Below are 16,985 nucleotides of genomic sequence, written 5' to 3' on the forward strand. Positions count from 1 at the left end.
CATCGGTAGATTCTGGCTCCTTCTCAGGCTCAGGTTGGCCACCCCTGAGTTGGGGCCTAGCTGGGCCACCCGTATTCACCCTGATCAGCGCTGCACTCCCGTGAGCTGCCCCCGTTGATTGCCAGGGGACCACCCTGGTGAGCATTTGTTAATTACCGTGCTCAGGGGTGGTGGAGTTAGGGCTGGCGCTTGCCAAGGTGTTGGCCCGCACACAGAGCCCTCTCCCCTGAGCTCGGGGGCTGCTTTCATGCAGATAGCTCACCCGAGTGCTGCTCGTCCTCCATCGCCTTCCCACAATGCCCCCTGTGCACCCAGAAGGACAGACACATTCTCCCGCCACTCACTGCGGCTCAGCACCCTGTGCACCACGGGGTGCGCCCCTCCCCAGAAACCCTGCCGACACGCACGGGGGACCGCAGCACCAGTGAGGACCCAGTCACGCAGGCGGGGCTTTGCAGGGTGGCTGCTCGCACCTGGGCGAGGCTGACTTGGAGCTCGGACCCGGGTGCAACTCCCCGGGCTAACCCTGCAATAACCCAGGCCCAGGGAGGTGGGATGGGGCAAAGGTGGCCTTCCACCATCTTTCAGCCTGGCGCAGGCCAACAGCACAAGTTAAAGCAGCCTGGGGGCTGTGATGGCTTGTAATGCCCCCGCGAGGGCTGTAAAGCCAGTGGGCATCACCAGAGCTCAGCACACTCTGGCCAGGCCCCCCCGCAGCCCTGCCAGGCCCTTCTGTGCAATGGGAGTGGAAGCATAGAGATGGCGATGCTGTGCCAGGGCCTGACCCATTTGCCCTGTGACAGTGCAGTGGGATGGAGAGGGCTGGCTGGCTGCTGGTCATTTATGTGACAATGTAAAACCCACGCCCACAGGGGAAGATGCTTTCCTTGTAGGGGCTCTTGTTGGGCCCATTCCTTTGAATGGCAGACGGGCCAGGGCTGGGCCCTCTCGCTGCTGTACCCAGCGCTCTGGTGAGCCTGCCTACAATGGCACGTAGCCGATCTGCCACTGCCAGCAGCAAATACCTGCAACGGCCGGTGATGGGACACTAGATGGGGAGGGCTCTGAGCGACTACAGAGAATTCTTTCCCAGGTGCCTGGCTGGGGGATCTCACCCACAGGCTCAGGGCCTAACTCAGGGGAGGGCAAACTAGGGCTCGAGCTGGATCCGGCCCATCAGGGCTTACAATCTGGCCCACGGGATTGCCAACCCCATGGCGCTGCAGGGCTAAGGCAGGCGCCCTGCCTGCCCTGGCCCCGTGCCGCTCCCAGAAATGGCCAGCACAATGTCCCTGTGGCCCTTGGAGTGGGGGGGCGGAGGGCTCCGTGTGCTGCCCTCACCTCCAGGCATTGCCCCCTCAGCTCCCATTGGCCGGGAACGGGGAACTGTGGCCAATGGGAGCTTGGGGGTGGGACCCGCAGGCAAGGGCAGCGTGGGGCAGAAGCGCTTGCCCCACCCAACCCTCAGGAGCCACTGCTGGACACGCTGGGCACTTTCGGGAGCAACGCGGGGCCAGGGGAGGCAGGGAGCCTGCCTTAGCCCCACTGCATGCTGCTGCCATCCCGGAGTCACTCAAGGTAAGTGGCGTCAGGCCGGAGTGTGAATGTTGAACCCCTCGTGCACCCTGCACCCCAACCCTGAGACCCCTAGCCCCCTGCCGCACCCCTCCTGCACCCCAACCCCTTGCCCTGAGCCCCTTCCTGCACACTACATCCCCTCCCACACACTGCACTCCTTCCCGCACCCCAACCCCCTGCCCCAGCTCTGCATGCAATTTCCCCTCCCAGATGTGGCCCTTGGGCCAAAAAGTATCCACCCCTGGTCTAACTGATTGCCAGATTTTGGGTCAGGAAGGAATTTCCCCCAGGTCAGATTGGCAGAGACCCTGGGGCTTTTTCACCTTCCCTTGCAGCGTGGGACATGGGTCACTTGCAGGTTTAAACTAGTGTAAATGGTGGATTCTCTGTAACTCGAAGTCTTTAAACCATGATTCAAGGACGTCAGTAACTCAGTCAGAGGTTAGGGGTCTATTCCAGGAGTGGGTGAGGTTCCATGGTCAGACTAGATGATCATGATGGTCCCTTTTGGCCTTAAAGTCTAGGAGTCCGAGAAAGCAGGCAGCCCCAGGCCACTCACAATCCTCGTATCATGTTGTTCCCTTTCCAGCAATCCCCCCGCCGTCCAACCCCTGCGAAGACGGCAGCCACACCTGCGCTTCGGCAGACCGGGCCCACTGCGTTCACCACGGAGGCGGCTCATTCAGCTGCGTGTGTCTCTCGGGTTATACGGGCAACGGGCATAATTGCTCTGGTATGTTCACTCAGACTGGCCTTGCTGGGCTCCCCACCTACCTCTTTCCCTCTGGAGTGCTCCCCTGTCAGGACCACTGTTCTCTGCTTGGACCGTCAGGGGGAGATGCCAGTTTGGGTTGGTGATAACATGCTGCAAAATCCGGATCTGGACTCAACATTCAGGGGATGTTGGCATGGCCCCATTCCAAAGAGAGAGGCCATTTGCAAAATTCAGCCACGTTTCTGGGTTCAGACTGTGAACACTCCTAAAGGACGGGGTCCTTTGGAGCTGAGGGGCTGTTCTGGGCCCATCTGTACATTAACTTATCCCCAGGTGTGTCCTGGCCCTTGTTGGGCAACAGAACGTACAGCCTGGGCAGGAGGAGGCAGGGTTACTGCGAGCCTTATGCCTGTTGGATTTTCCTCGCAAGCGGGCACCTCGCCCAGGATCCAGCTCCTATGTTCATTGATGCCAGTGGGCATTGGGCCAGTGTCTTCAGCAGGAGCAGGACTGGATCCTCCTTTAGCCTCAGGACTGGGTTGTGACTTTAGACCCAGAATCCTCTTCTGCCTCCTCATTGCCCTCTGGGGAGAGGCGTGGGAATGGGGTAGCGACTTGTTGCTGGCTTGGACCAGGAGTAAATTATGGCAATCCCAACCCCTGTGCCAACTCAGCTGTGCTGGCTGGTGAGTGGGTGGGACGAGCCAAGGCCCTGCCCACGCCCCATCCCCGTGCTTCAGGGATGGAGCAAAAGGATTCTTAGTCCGGTTTAGTCCCTTGCCCAAGGACTGGAGATCCAGCGTAAGGAGAGATTTTATTCTCTTACACAGATGCATAGTCCAGGGTCTGAACTCGCTGCATTCCTCTCCACAAGCCCCTGCAGACCATGGCCCGAGAGTCTGGTACAACTGGGCTCAGCAGGGGCTGCCGTGGTACGCATCACCACAGCCAGCTGTCGAGGGCATCAGTTTCTGCAGCATGGAGGGTTTGCAACCCGTTGATCGAGTCCACCCCTCGAGGCTCGGGTGATGCCCGCAGCCGGGGCCGTGGACAGCCAAACCGCTCCCTGCAGAAGGGGGAAAGCCAGCGTCTTGGCGGAGGCCCTGAACATTCTTCTGCCGGGGGGCTTCTCCTTCCCTCCCCTTAGGCTCTGTCCTGCTCCACATCTGTATTTACCGTGCCCAATACATTCGCTGCCTTTCTGCAGCTGGAGGTGTCGCTGCGGCAGCCGGGCCGCGAGAGCAGTGCCGACGGGCGCGCCCTGGGCTAGCCGGAAGGGATGGGCAGAATGACCGCGTGCAGGAACCCAGACACTCACACGTGCCTTGCACTTTCCTGATCCCGGTGTACTGCCCTAACACGACTAGGGAAACGTATCAATGAAGCAGGCCGTAGGCTGTAGCTATATTCCTAGCCGCCGTGGAAACCGATGGGATGGGACGCTGGCCTGCTTCCCGACACAGAGCTCTGGGCTGGGGACAATCGATAGCAACAGGGTCGGTCAGTTTCAATCGGGTCTTCAATGCGGGTTGCGCTCTGTGGGGTCAAGGGTGACGTGCAAGGGAGTCAGTCCCCCACTCACGCTCCTGCGCCGGCAACCTGGAGCCTGGGTCTGGGAATAAGCAGGACTACGCCCTCGCTTGCTGCATCCCCCGGGTGGGTGAGTGCGAAACCGACAACCCGGGCTCTACCATGGCACCGCTGAGCCTGCACCTGGGGTGGGGCAGGGGAGGGTTAAACATGGTGGTATAGACCAGCTGTAAACTGCTACCTGGGATAGCTCAGTGGTTGGAGCATTGGCCTGCTAAACCCAGGGTTGTGAGTTCAATCCTTGAGGGGGCCATTTAGGGATCTGGGGATTTAGTCCTGCTTTGAGCAGGGGGTTGGACTAGATGCCCTCCTGAGGTCCCTTCCAACCCTGAGATTCTGACTCTACTGCAGATGTGGATGAATGCGCCGAAGGCAGATGTCACCAAGCCGCCGCGTGCTACAACACGCCCGGCTCCTTCTCGTGCCGCTGTAAACCAGGCTACCAAGGGGACGGCTTCCACTGCACACCTGGTAAGGGCTCACGGGCTGAAGGCCTGATGCAGTACGAACGTCAGGACAGGCCCATGCGTCGTCTGAGCATCATATAAACACTGCTCGCGTGGAAGGCGTGTGACTGCTCCGTTGGGGGGGGGAGGCGGTCCGTGCTCAGACTGTGGCCCCACCCCCATTCAGCCTCCTCCCCTCAAAGCCCCACCCACACTCCATCACCGGCCCTGCTCGGCCCCCTCCTCAAGGCCCCCACCCCTGACCACCCCGTCTGCTGCTCGCCCCTCAGGGGAGGAGGACGAGTTGGAGCGGGGTGTGATGGTGGGGCCGCAGCCAAAGCACCCACTATTTTGGTGGTGGCGCATACCAAAGGCCGTGGGGCTGGCTGTTTGGGGAGGCTTAGCCTCCCCTGGCCTCTTATACCCACCGACTCTGACTGCTAGCCTTGTATTGGCTTCCCTCGTGCAGCCTGTTTTGTGTGTTCTTGCCCAAGGCTGGACAAAAGTCACTGAACACATGAGCCTAGTTCTCTTTAGCTGAGCACACTGGCAACGTGTATACCATGCTCCCCTTTCTATTGACTGCACTGCTAGAGGATAATTGCCTACTACTGCTACCAGAGGTGCGCCATTCGCTCAAATGGTAGAGGCCCTGCTGAAGGGGCCAGGGTCAAACCCTGCTGATGCTGGGCAGAACAAGTAATGAGTACTTTAACGGGCGGATTGTAATTTATAGCACCATTCACTGGTGTATGTACAGCGTGAGTATGTACGTGGCCAAAGCTTATCTGTCTGGTTTGGCCAATGTTTGCCATGGGGGGCAATATGAAAACAAATACCCAAAATCTGGGCAAGTAAAGGAAGCTGGATTGCAAGGTGGGGAGGGGGGGTGTCAAGTGGTTAGAGCAAGGGAGAAGCAGTTGCGACTCATGGGGTCTAGTCCTGACTCTGCCAGTGACATGCTGTGTGGCCTTGGCTGATCACCCGACCTCTCTATGTCTCAGTTTACCAATAGAAAGGGGATTGTGCTATTTGCTTCCCATGCAAAGGTGCCTAAGGCTGGAGCACTGCCCGGAACAAGCTCAGAGAGGCTGGGGGGAACGACTGTCCCCATGGGCGGTGGGACTAGTCCCCAGCCCCGTCCCTTCAGACTGAAGCCCCACCCTTCTCCCCCTCCCCCGCCAGAGCCCCAAGCCCCCCACCACGACCAGAGGAGCCCTGAGTCCCAGCCCACCAGCCAGCCCGGAGTGCTGGCCAGCCCTGGCCCCAACCGGCCAGCCCAAGCACCGGCCCCAGCCACCCCGAGTCCAGGCTGCCGGCCCACGCTAGCCCCTGCCCGCTTCGGGGGAGAGGCTGAGCAAGGGTGGGCAGAGGAGCAGCCTGGTCTGGGCCCACAGGGGAAGAGCGGGAGGCAGGAGGGGGGTCTTGCGGTGGAGCATGGGCGGGGTCACCCAGACTGTTTGGGGAGACTTAGCCTCCCCTGGCCCCGGCTATCCGGGGCTGTCCACGAGTGTTTGATTTTTACCTCGGCCTCACCCCTCTTTCGTTGCTGTGTCGGTTGCTCGCTGTTGCGTGCCTGTGGGCAGAAGCCGCCCAGCGCCTGACGCCGTGTGAGCAGGAGCGCCTCTATCCAAAGCCCGCCGGTGGGCCGGGGGGCGTTTCCGCCCGCCCGGGGCTCCACAGACCCCAGTGCGACGCCGAGGGGCGCTACAGGCCGCTACAGTGCCACGGTAGCACTGGCTCTTGCTGGTGTGTGGACGGAGCTGGGCAGGAGATCGCTGGGAGCAGACGCCCACCGGGCACCGCCCCGCCGCGCTGCGGGACATCGGGTGAGTGAGCCCCGCCCTCCTGAGGCCACCGTGGGAACTGCCGGGGGCCGTGACACCGGTACCAAGGACGCCCGCTTTTCAGCGTGCACAGCCAAAATGCACCTGGGTTCCTGAGTACTACGCAGCCCCAGCCCTGGGCACGGGGGGTGGCAATGGAGGAGGTGGCGCTGTAGGTCTATGAGCCCTGGCTTAGGGGCTGATGTTGAGGCTTTGAGCCCTGTTCCCTCCTGCTCCTCCACACATATTGGCTGGCAGTGGGGCCCGGGCACTGGATTGGGCTCCAGGTGCCAGAGGGTCTATTTCCAGCTCTGCCACTGAGCTTGCGTAACTCACTTTACCGCTTTCGATTGGAAGCTCTCTGGGGCAGGGACGGTCCCTCCCTAGGTATTTGTACAGCACCTAGCACACTAGCTATTGTCATAATATACTGGAGCTGTGGGTGCACCACACCTCTCAGCATCAGGCCCAGAGCAGCAGGTGTATTAAGGTCCCTCTGCTGAGAGTGAACAGAGAGGGTTACTAATCTGTCTGCTGAGTAAGGCAAAGTACGTGGAGCAGGGCTTGTCCCATGATGGAACAAGCCCCCCCTGCCCCCGGTGAAGTCCAAGCAGGCTGAAGCCACTCGGGCCCAGATGCTTAAGGATATTGTGGCACCTGACTCCCATTGAAATCTCTGGAAGTTAAGCACCTAAATCCCTTTGAGGTGCTGAGCCTCGGCCCCCTGCTGCTTTGGGGGAGGAAGAAGGTCACTGGGGAGCTTCCCAAATCAACGTGACCTTTTCTGTTTTCAGCTCCCCTTTGAGATCCCAGCCCCACAAATCGGAGCCTTTTCTCGTACCGTTCCTGAGCTAAAGGCAAGGCCCTTCCTAGGGAGGTTGTGAGATGCCCAGTGCTCACACCTGGGGTCAGAGCTGCATTGGTACAAAAGGGATTTCTCCATTCTCCCTTCCATTCCCATCCCATCACTGTCCTCGCTGGCTGGTTATATTTTGCCCTTCTGGGCACGCGATCGGGGATGGCCCAGCTTACGATCAGCACCCCCCATTTCCAAATTGCACTCAGCTCAGTGGGTTGTGTAACCGGTGCTAAAAGCTGTTCAGAAAATAATTCAAACAGAAACCACCCCCCTTCTTTAGCCGTAAGGCTATAGCCTTTTGCTTAACCTCTAAATACTTTCCTAAGCAGAGTTCCCGCTGTGTTCTGTATAAACCAGTCGGCTGCTCTCCAGGGCTTATCATTGGCTCAGACGGTTTCCAGAGCCCAGAGTCAAAGTGTCAATTCCTGTACTTGACCCTGCTTCGGTCCTCAAAATGTATCTTCTCTTTACTGTAGTAAATGCCACCATCTCTTTTCATGGATACCGATTGCCAAGGCTGGCATTGTACGGGTTAGAATGACCTGGGTTGGGAGCGATGAGTAAGTCCTTAAAGGGACGCCGTCCCATTGAAAGCTATTATAAACCAGCCTGAAAATACTTCAGATGGCTGCACGTTTTCCATTAAGCTCGAGTCAATTTTAATTATTTTGGGCGCTAAACTTTTTTTAGCGTCATTGATGGGCCTGGTGCAGGAACGCCGGTGAGCCTTGCAAGGTGGAGCCTGTGCGTAGGGCTTGTGTGTGTTGTAAGGAGAGTCTGGCCCTGCTCCCATCCGAACCTCTTACCCTTCGCTGTAGAGCCCACCCAGAGACCGCAGACGATGTGTGAACGCTGGAGGCAAAGCCTTCTTGAGCACTACGGTGGCAGGCCACGTGAAGACCAGTACGTACCCCAGTGTGATGCTCTGGGCAACTTTAACCCGCTGCAGTGTCATGGCAACAGTGGGTATTGTTGGTGCGTGGATGAAAGCGGCAGAGAGGTTCAAGGAACGAGATCGCAACCTGGCATTCCCCCTCCGTGTGAGTACGCAATGATTTGCTGGGGGGAAATGGTGTATGAAACAAAAGGCTTGTTGGGGCAAGGAAAACAGTCACACTGCTGCTAGTCTAATGCTCGTAGATTCACTTGGGTCACAGCCAAGGGTCTATAGACATTGCAGATCAGAGGATATAACTGATTAAGGTCCTGATGCTGCAATGGGATCCAGATGTCTTTTCTGCTCCAAGTGCAGGATCAGGCCCTAAATCAATCATCAGGAAGCTGAACTGTCATCCATCTAGCAATGATTCCAGTGTGGTAGATTTCAGAAGTGTGGAACCGGAGGAAGAACTCGGTGTAGCTTGAAAGCTGGTCTCTCTCCCACCAAGAGAAGGGGGTCCGATAAAAGATACGACCTCTCCCACATTGTCTCTGTGTGTGCGTGCACTTGCCCACACACAGTCTTAGAGCTGGGTGGAAAATTCCCATCAAAACAAAGTTTTGACAAAGAAAATGGTGGTGGAGCGAGGGGCAAACGAGAGTGTTCCCCCCCTCTCCCCCCCCACACACGCACACGTCTCCACCTTGAACTCTGCTCAGAACAGCTGATCTTCCCCTTCCGGAGGTCACTGCATCCTTAAAGTCTCTCTGTGTGAGGTCAAGCAGGAATGTAATCTTTGTGTTTGACTGACAGGTCTCCCCAGCCTTGCTCCTCCCACGGTCCAGCCCTCTCCTCGTCCTGATGTGACTCCGCCCACTGCAGGCACCTTCCTGCTGTATGCTCAGGGACAGCAAATAGGCTATTTACCGCTGAACGGCACAAGGCTTCAGAAAGAGATGGCAAAGACCCTGCTCTCATTGCATGTAAAGTATCTTCTTCAGAATGCGTTGAGTCCAGCAGCTCAGGCTTTAAAGGATGCGTATTCTGTGGTGACAAGTCGATACAGAATCTTTGCCTCGGGAGATGAGCTGTCTGTATAAGTAATGTATATGTATGTAACACCAGTACCCCGGGGAGAGGGGCCGGGTGATGGGAATTGTCTGACTAAGTTAAAAACAAACCCAACTCTCTTGCCCAAACTGGAGCAGGCTAATCAATCGCAGTGCGGCCTAGCCCCCACCAGGAGGAGACCGAGCACTACGCCAAGCGGACATGGCTTACGCATTCCACCTGGCCAGCTTGAACTTGAGGTTTCCCAGTTGAGTTCTCTGTACAGGCCACCACTTGTATTGCCATGCCCCGCGTGTGTTGTCAGAGCCGGGGATTGAACCTCCGGCTCTGAATGTATGTGCTTCTGCTTCCTGAACTGCAAGACCCAGGTCTTGGAGACAAGGCTGTAGTAGACTCATCGACCTTGCTGTGCCATGGCCACCACTAGAGGGACACAAAGCCCCTCACCCAGTGGGCCTGGCTTGTGTATCAGGATAATATTTTCAGTTTTGTCATCTCTCTCCTCTTTCTCCATCCAATAAAATAAAACCAGACTCTGAGGTGGTGAGGTTCCAACGACCAGAAAACAGGAGGCAAAACCGGTCAGTTATCCCTACTGTATGAAAGACAGCCCCTCCTCTTTCCCAGTCACTTGCCTCCACTACCCCAGCAACATGGGCAGCATTCGTCTCCCTCCTCTCAACGTTCCTGAGCGACTTTTTTGCTCTCCTCTGCCCCAGTCTGTTTTTAAGACACTATCCACATCGTCACTCTGTAAATATCTCTTTTCAGGCCAAATAAGAGATTGCTCTCAACTATACAAATGATTCCAAGGTGTAACGTCCATTTGAGCTTTTGCTTCAGATACTCCGTTGAGAAAGTATTTGAACCTTTCCCCAGCCCCTTCTCTTTTTATATCTTTTCTCCCTCCTCCTCCTCCTCCCCATTAGAGACAAGCCACTTAGTCACACATATCTCAAAAGGGGTTAAACAGGCAGACAGACACTAAGAATTGGGGCATGACCATCAAATCTGTATCTTGGTGGAAAATATACTTGTGAAATATTCCCTCCTGAAAGCTTGAAGGGCATTACATGTGTTGGCTACAATCTTGTACAAGTCTCTGCTTGATCCCGGAGGTTTTTTTAAAGCCCAGCTGGAGACAGACATGTGGCTTGGACATCTGTCTTAAATAAGAATTCCCAAAGATTTCAGTACAAACCCTTAGGCCGTGCAACTAACAAAACCTGGACAGTAACACACCAGTGCTTCAGCGTAGAAGGAAGCACTTCTACATTCTTCCAGCCTGAGTCTCTCAAACCAAACAAAAGTCAGACAAATAGAGCGGTTCAAATTCTCTGCTGGCTGAAACGCAACTCAAGTTGGTAGAGCTGCAGCCACTTACAGCAGCACAGAATTTGGCCCCGCTGGTTGAATTAAAGTATAACCACCCATTTTGAACTTTGATGTCTTACAATCTTATTCCCGCACACAGAAAGGTTGCTCATTTTAACCAAATTGTACCCAGCAGAACTAAAGTGACAAACCTCAAGCTACGGCTAGAACGCCGAGCCAGGCATCCAGGATTGCCTGCGTCAGCTCTGCCTCCCATCAGCTGCAGCCACGTAAAGACCTTTGCAGTGGAGAAGAATAAGTAAAAATAATTTATAGATATATTTATCCCTACAGGGTTCCATAGTGGTTGGACTAGATTATGATTGTCGAGAAAAAATGGTCTATTGGACAGACGTTGCTGGTCGGACAGTTAACCGAGCAAGTTTAGAACCAGGGGCTGAACCTGAAACCATTATTAACTCAGGTAAAACACCATTTCCTTGGGATTGAATATGGCGGGTTTGAACACAGACATTGAAGCTGTCGTCCACATAGCAGAATCACAGTGGGGCTGGGAATGAGGAATTTTTGAGCTCTAATCCCAGCTTTGACGCGGTCACTCTCTATAACCTTTGGCAAGCCATTATCTGCCTGGCTTTCCCAATTAGGCATCACAAATTATGATAGATTCTGGGGAGGAGAACTATGATTACCAAGCAAGATGGAACAACAGGGATAATAGTAAACCGCCAGACAGGGGTACAGGGAGGATTAATTACTTTAAATTTTGTAATATAATGTATTACAGTAGAACCTGAGTTACCAACACCAGAGTTACAAAGTGACCAGTCAACCACACACCTCGTTTGGAAGCAGAAGTATGCAATCAGCCAGCAGCAGAGACGGGGGGAAGAAAAAAGAAAAGCAAATACAGTACAGTGCTGTGTTAAATGTAAACTACTAAAAAAATCAAGGGAAAGCAGCATTTTTCTTCCGCAAAGTAACGTTTCAAAGCTGTATTAAGTCCATGTTCCGCTGTAAATTTTTGAAAGAATCAGAACGTTTTGTTCAGAGTTACGAACAACCTCCATTCTCGAGGTGTTCGTAACCCTGATGTTCTACTGTACATAAATACCAAGTATGAGCATGAAATACTCCCTTGCACATATACTGACCGTGCTCCTCTTTGCATATCCTTCCAGGCCTGATGAGTCCCGAAGGACTCGCCATCGACCACTTCCGCAGAACCATGTTTTGGACAGATAGCGGCCTGGACAAAATTGAGCGTGCAAGATTGGATGGTTCTGAGCGCCGAGTTCTGTTTGATGCAGACCTTGTGAATCCTCGTGCAATCGCTGTGGATGCAATCAGAGGGTAAATGGCAGCACAGCACCCATGCTTTGGAAAAGGCTGTCTTCTCACAGACCTTTGTGTCAGTATGTTCATAGGGTGGGTTGGAATGAAATGAGATTCACCTACAGGGCCACTGACTACAATGCTGGACCTAGGAGCCGCATTTTCAGTGTTAAAAGTCAGACCCACAATTCACCTCTAGCACCGCTGCAATAGTGGAAGCTGTAGTGTAGACAAGTCTCAGAACAGGGTTAGAGAAACCTGCTAGTAAATACATTGGCCTCCTGGCTACCCTGCTGGAAAAGCACCGGTGGCTAAGTGATCTGAATTTTCCTCATGTACATGCTGCCCCCTACAGTAATTTATTAATCAGTCACTGAGACAAAACTCTCTGTGCTCTAAATAATGAGTAAATGCTACCTAGCTGCAAATCAAGTAATAGTGGTACTGTCTGGCATGATAGACATTTCTCTCATGTGCACACGCTCCAGCTAGTTATTTCCTTAAGGGTGTGTAGGAAGGAAGCTCTCAAAATCGCAACAGTCAGAGCGTGAAACACTTTTGCCCTATGCATTGTCCCCTTTTATTTACTAATCTAGTATTTGGCTAAATTTGCCAATTATATTCTGTGTTCAGATTTAAAATATTATTGAAAGGTTTGAATCTTGTGCAAATTTGGAACACAGGTTTTATGACGATTGTTATAACCCCCCATGTATGTACAGTTGCTATCTAGAAAGTTAATGGGACTGGCCCTAATCACGGAAGAATATCTTTAATCTAATCATTGCAAATGATTGGTTGTAAAAAAACGTTCTGGAGCTTGTTCAGCTTTCCTTTTATGGACTTTCAAATCCGCTAATGATCTGTTCCAGAAAGCAGACTGAGAGGTCTGGGACTTTTCTGATAGTTATTGCAAATTCTGTTTTTGTTTTTTTTTAAATTGGTTCACCCACTGTGCATCCTTACTGAGGTTTTTTAATTGGTTCCCTCACAGCAACCTTTACTGGACTGACTGGAATCGTGAAGCACCTAAAATTGAAACCTCAACCATAGATGGAGCTAACAGGAGGATTCTGGTGAATAAGGACATCGGCTTACCAAATGGCTTGACTTTTGACCCGTTCTCCAAACTGATTTGCTGGGCAGACGCAGGTAACTTAAGCTAATACAGATTGAAACATACTGGAAACAAAGCACAGCTATAAAAATTCTCCTTACGCTTCCTCACCTCCCATCATCCCCCCATAACAAACAAACACAGTAGACTTTTTTCACACATTGCCTGTCTAAACATGACAAATTTTAGATTGAAAAGGCAAAAAATACTTTACTGACTTCTGAAAATGTCCTACTGAATAATATGGTCTTGCTGAGGCTGTGTAAGTGTGTTAGCTGGCCTCTGTCAGCTAAAAGATTGTGGACGATATTCCTCTACCATGAATTAGGATTATGTATGTGAATAAAGTGTGGATGTCTTCACAGGTTAAGTGAGCGTAGGGCAGACCAGCTTTAGAGCCACCGGCAGAGGGCTGTATATAGAACAAAGGCTTCCAACTTCAAGCAGTAGAATGTAGAAACTCAACGTAGATAGGAGATTTTTATTTTTAAAGGAAAGGTGAAATAATTTAACTTCTAAAATTGGGATGCCCCTTTATAGTTTCTACAAAAGCGTTCCTTGTTTAGATTTCTCCACAGTTCTTTTGCATGCTGTTTTGACTGTCATGAATATTAATGTGGAATTGTAACATTTAACACACAACAGCTCGTACTTCATCACAAGGGTGTATTGGCTGCTATACACAGATGGACATTTTCTGTACCTATACAGCATCTAAGGAGAATGCAGGTGTAGATGCATTTTGTACTGAGATATGTTTCAGGACCGAGTTTAGAGTCTACATGGGTCTTTCAGTGAATACTGTATATATGGCACAGATTGAAGAACTGAGCCTCTGTACTCAGGCGCACAGACAAAAATAAAGTACCCTATATACTTGTTCATTAGCCCGTTTGTTTATAAGCCGACCCCCCCAAGATGGATAGGTAAAAATGGCAAAAACTATATGAACCTTTCATTTCAGGAGTTGGCAAACTTTTGCTCCCGGCCCATCAGGGTAAGCTGCTACTGGGTCAGGACATCTTGTTTACCTCGAACGTTCGCAGGCACGGAGCCCCTCAGCTCCCAGTGGCCGCGGTTTGCCATTCCCAGCCAATGGGAGCTGCGGGAAGTGGCGCGGGCCGAGGAACATGCTGGCCACCATATCCCACAACTCTTATGGGCTGGGAACAACGAACCGCGGCCACTGGGAGCTGAGGGGCTCTGTGCCTGTGAACGCTCCAGGTAAGCAAAACAACAATGTATTAGATATTCAATAGAGCTTAAAATCGTCAAATTTTGGTGTAGACCCATCAATAAGCCAACCCCTTCTCTTTAATGCTTCACTTTTTAACCAAAAAAATTCAGCTTATGAACAAGTATATATGGTAAATGCTTTCCTTTACATACCTATAGTGGATTGAGTAGAGGTGCGTGCGTATGTACCCAGTCAAAGTGGGAATGCCATTTGTCACTATACTCCCAGGATAGAATCAATTCGACATTGGTGAGGCCTCGTCTGGAGTACTGGGTCCAGTTTTGGGCCCCACACTACAAGAAGGATGTGGAAAAATTGGAGAGAGTCCAGCGGAGGGCAACAAAAATGATTAGGGGACTGGAACACATGACTTCTGAGGAGAAGCTGAGGGAACTGGGATTGTTTAGTCTGCGGAAGAGAAGAATGAGGGGGGGTTTGATAGCTGCTTTCAACTACCTGAAAGGGGGTTCCAAAGAGGATGGATCTAAACTATTCTCAGTGGTAGTGGATGACAGGACAAGGATTAATGGTCTCAAGTTGCAGTGGGGGAGATTTAAGTTGGATATCAGGACAAACTTTTTCACTAGGAGGGTGGTGAAACACAGGAATACGTAAGCTAGGGAGGTGGTGGAATCTCCTTCCTTAGAGAAGGTCAGGCTTGACAAAGGCCTGGCTGGGATGATTTAATTTTGGGGATCGGTCCTGCTTTTGAGCAGGGGGTTGGACTAGATGACCTCCTGAGGTCCCTTCCAACCCTGATATTCTATGATTCTAATTCCTCTAGGGTAAAGAAAACACCTTAAAAACCAAAATTCTAGTCCTCCTGAATTATGTGGATTTTCACATTCTTTAGAAGGAAGGGACCTAGGATACAAGTTTACTGATCAGGACTGTTCTGATTATTATCAACTTCTAGCTTGAGTAAAATTCCATGGAAAATACACTATTTCTTGCCTGATTAAATGTTTTATTTGTAAAAGGTACTAAAAAGCTGGAGTGCACGTTACCAGATGGAACACGAAGGCGTGTCATTCAGAATAACCTCAACTACCCCTTCAGCATTGTTAGTTATGCCAATCACTTTTATCACACTGACTGGAGAAGGTAGGCTAGTAACTATTACACTCTGGATGGTCACCTAACTATTTAAAAGGCAAAATGCCAGCATGTCATATTAAGCAGCAAGCCAGCCTATTCTGAGAGTTGTATTAGTAACAGTTATGGCATGGTTTGGGAAGTTTCTGTTCCATCGCAATTGTTCAGCCTACACTGAATGATGTTGACTCACTAGAATATCAGGTTCTTGTTTTCCAAGTTGCCTTGGTACTATAGGCAGGGGTTTTCAACTGAATTTTAACTAATATACAAGTTAGTCATTTTTACAGAAACCATTTGTGTCAAATAGACTGCAAAATCAACCCCATATTCTTCAAGCCAGTTCTGGTTAGTAGTCCTTTCAATGGAGGCCCAAATGGAATATGCGCTTTGTATTAAAAGCAGCGTACAAAGGTATATGATGATTTTAAAAGAACCTACCCCAGCTTTCACATTATCAATGCAAAAAAAGTATGAATGGGGCCACAGCTACATTTTTATAAAACATTCTTGGTGTCAGGAAAAATCTTGAGACTCCCATTTCCAAATGGGAAACATGCCCCATAACTAAGGTCCTCTTCCTGTTTCTTCCACCCACTCCAAAAAACCCTTATAGTGACAGTAGTGGCAACAAAGAACCACTCCCAACCTCATTCCATTATTTTCAATTTAAACCTGTGTGTCCTTTCCAAATTTTTAATGACAGACATTTGGGACGTAATACCACTGCCTTTGAAAGTTCCCTTAATGATTCTGCCCTGTGCTGATTAAAATAACATTAGCACAACGAAGCGGCTTGATGCAGAGTTACTGGGTGAGGGTCTCTGGCCTGTGTTATGCAGGTGGTCATAGAATTTAAGACACAAGGAACCATTATAATTTATTCTGAAGATTGAAAGACTATTTATTTCTGTGGGAGACTAAAGGATTTCTCACTTTTGTTCATAGGGATGGTGTTATAGCTGTGAATAAAGACAATGGCTTCCTTACTGATGAGTATCTTCCAGAGCAGAGATCACATCTCTATGGAATAACTGCAGTTTACCCATACTGCCCAGGAGGTAAAGTCCATCTTGTTTAGTGTAGACCAGCTACTGCCAATATGTAAATTTCACTATCTTAACATGAACTTCCATCTATTTCCTCTCCCTCTGCAGCAAGAAAATAATCTGCTACTTCAAGTGAAAAAAAGTTCAATCTTTACACCAGGAGGAAGAATTCCAGACCCAGAAAATTATCACTGCACACCACTGAGGGGAAGAAACTACAAAAAAGGCCATTGATATTTACTGAAGGCAATGAAGTGATCTAGTTTAATGCAAAAGATTATCAAGTATTTTTTAAGTTATACCTCAATCTTTACTACTGTATTTTTTTAAGATGACATTTTGATATATTGCAAGAAAATATAATGGCTCTGGGAATACTATGCCATTACTCTAATTTTTGCTTATGTAAGCAATTTAAAAAAAATTTAGTGTAACTTTCTTAATCCAGTATTTTATGGGAGGAAATTAAAAAAAATGGACAATCTGACCAATAGGTTCTTTTTAGCCAAAAACTTAAATGTGAATGGAAAGATTTTAATGCAGTGTCTTACCTGGGTCAATTAATCTACAGCCCTGATCTTGTGTGTATTTTAGAAACTGTGCTGGGAAATGGCAAATGCATTAAAGATTTTCCAACATACAGTTCTAGATATCTTTCCCTCTGCCTCAATGCATGTCTTTTAGTATTTATATTAGAAGAATATGCTAACTATGGTCCTTAAGTGCCTCCAGAGACCTACCCATTATTGACCAATCCATGTTCGTAAATATCTGTTGAAATGTAACTTCTCACTTTTTCTAGGTTATTTCAGTAATTAAATAAAGTATGTTTTGAATTTTCCATATGATCTA

General features: G+C 50.5%; 1 protein-coding gene across 2 annotated transcripts in view; it reads left to right on the top strand.

Annotated features, from left to right (window-relative positions):
• The window catches only part of NID2 (nidogen 2), a 53,968-nt gene extending 36,994 nt beyond the window's left edge, over positions 1–16,974 (top strand). The window contains exons 11-21 of one of the 2 annotated variants that reach the window (XM_084632638.1): positions 2,168–2,311; positions 4,235–4,354; positions 5,916–6,158; positions 7,833–8,054; positions 8,708–8,877; positions 10,634–10,763; positions 11,482–11,653; positions 12,630–12,787; positions 14,970–15,093; positions 16,033–16,145; positions 16,242–16,974. In XM_084632638.1, the coding sequence (XP_084488764.1) occupies positions 2,168–2,311; positions 4,235–4,354; positions 5,916–6,158; positions 7,833–8,054; positions 8,708–8,877; positions 10,634–10,763; positions 11,482–11,653; positions 12,630–12,787; positions 14,970–15,093; positions 16,033–16,145; positions 16,242–16,252 (1,607 nt within the window). In that variant the 3' untranslated portion in view covers positions 16,253–16,974. Of the gene's footprint in view, positions 1–2,167; positions 2,312–4,234; positions 4,355–5,915; positions 6,159–7,832; positions 8,055–8,707; positions 8,878–10,633; positions 10,764–11,481; positions 11,654–12,629; positions 12,788–14,969; positions 15,094–16,032; positions 16,181–16,241 lie in introns of those variants that run through there. The other variant, XM_084632637.1, reaches the window with a different exon arrangement.
• The last annotated feature ends 11 nt before the right edge of the window (positions 16,975–16,985 follow it).

The sequence above is a fragment of the Lepidochelys olivacea genome (assembly GCF_965140295.1).
Source record: "Lepidochelys olivacea isolate rLepOli2 genome assembly, chromosome: 6".
In the NCBI taxonomy this organism is placed as follows: Eukaryota; Metazoa; Chordata; order Testudines; family Cheloniidae; genus Lepidochelys; species Lepidochelys olivacea.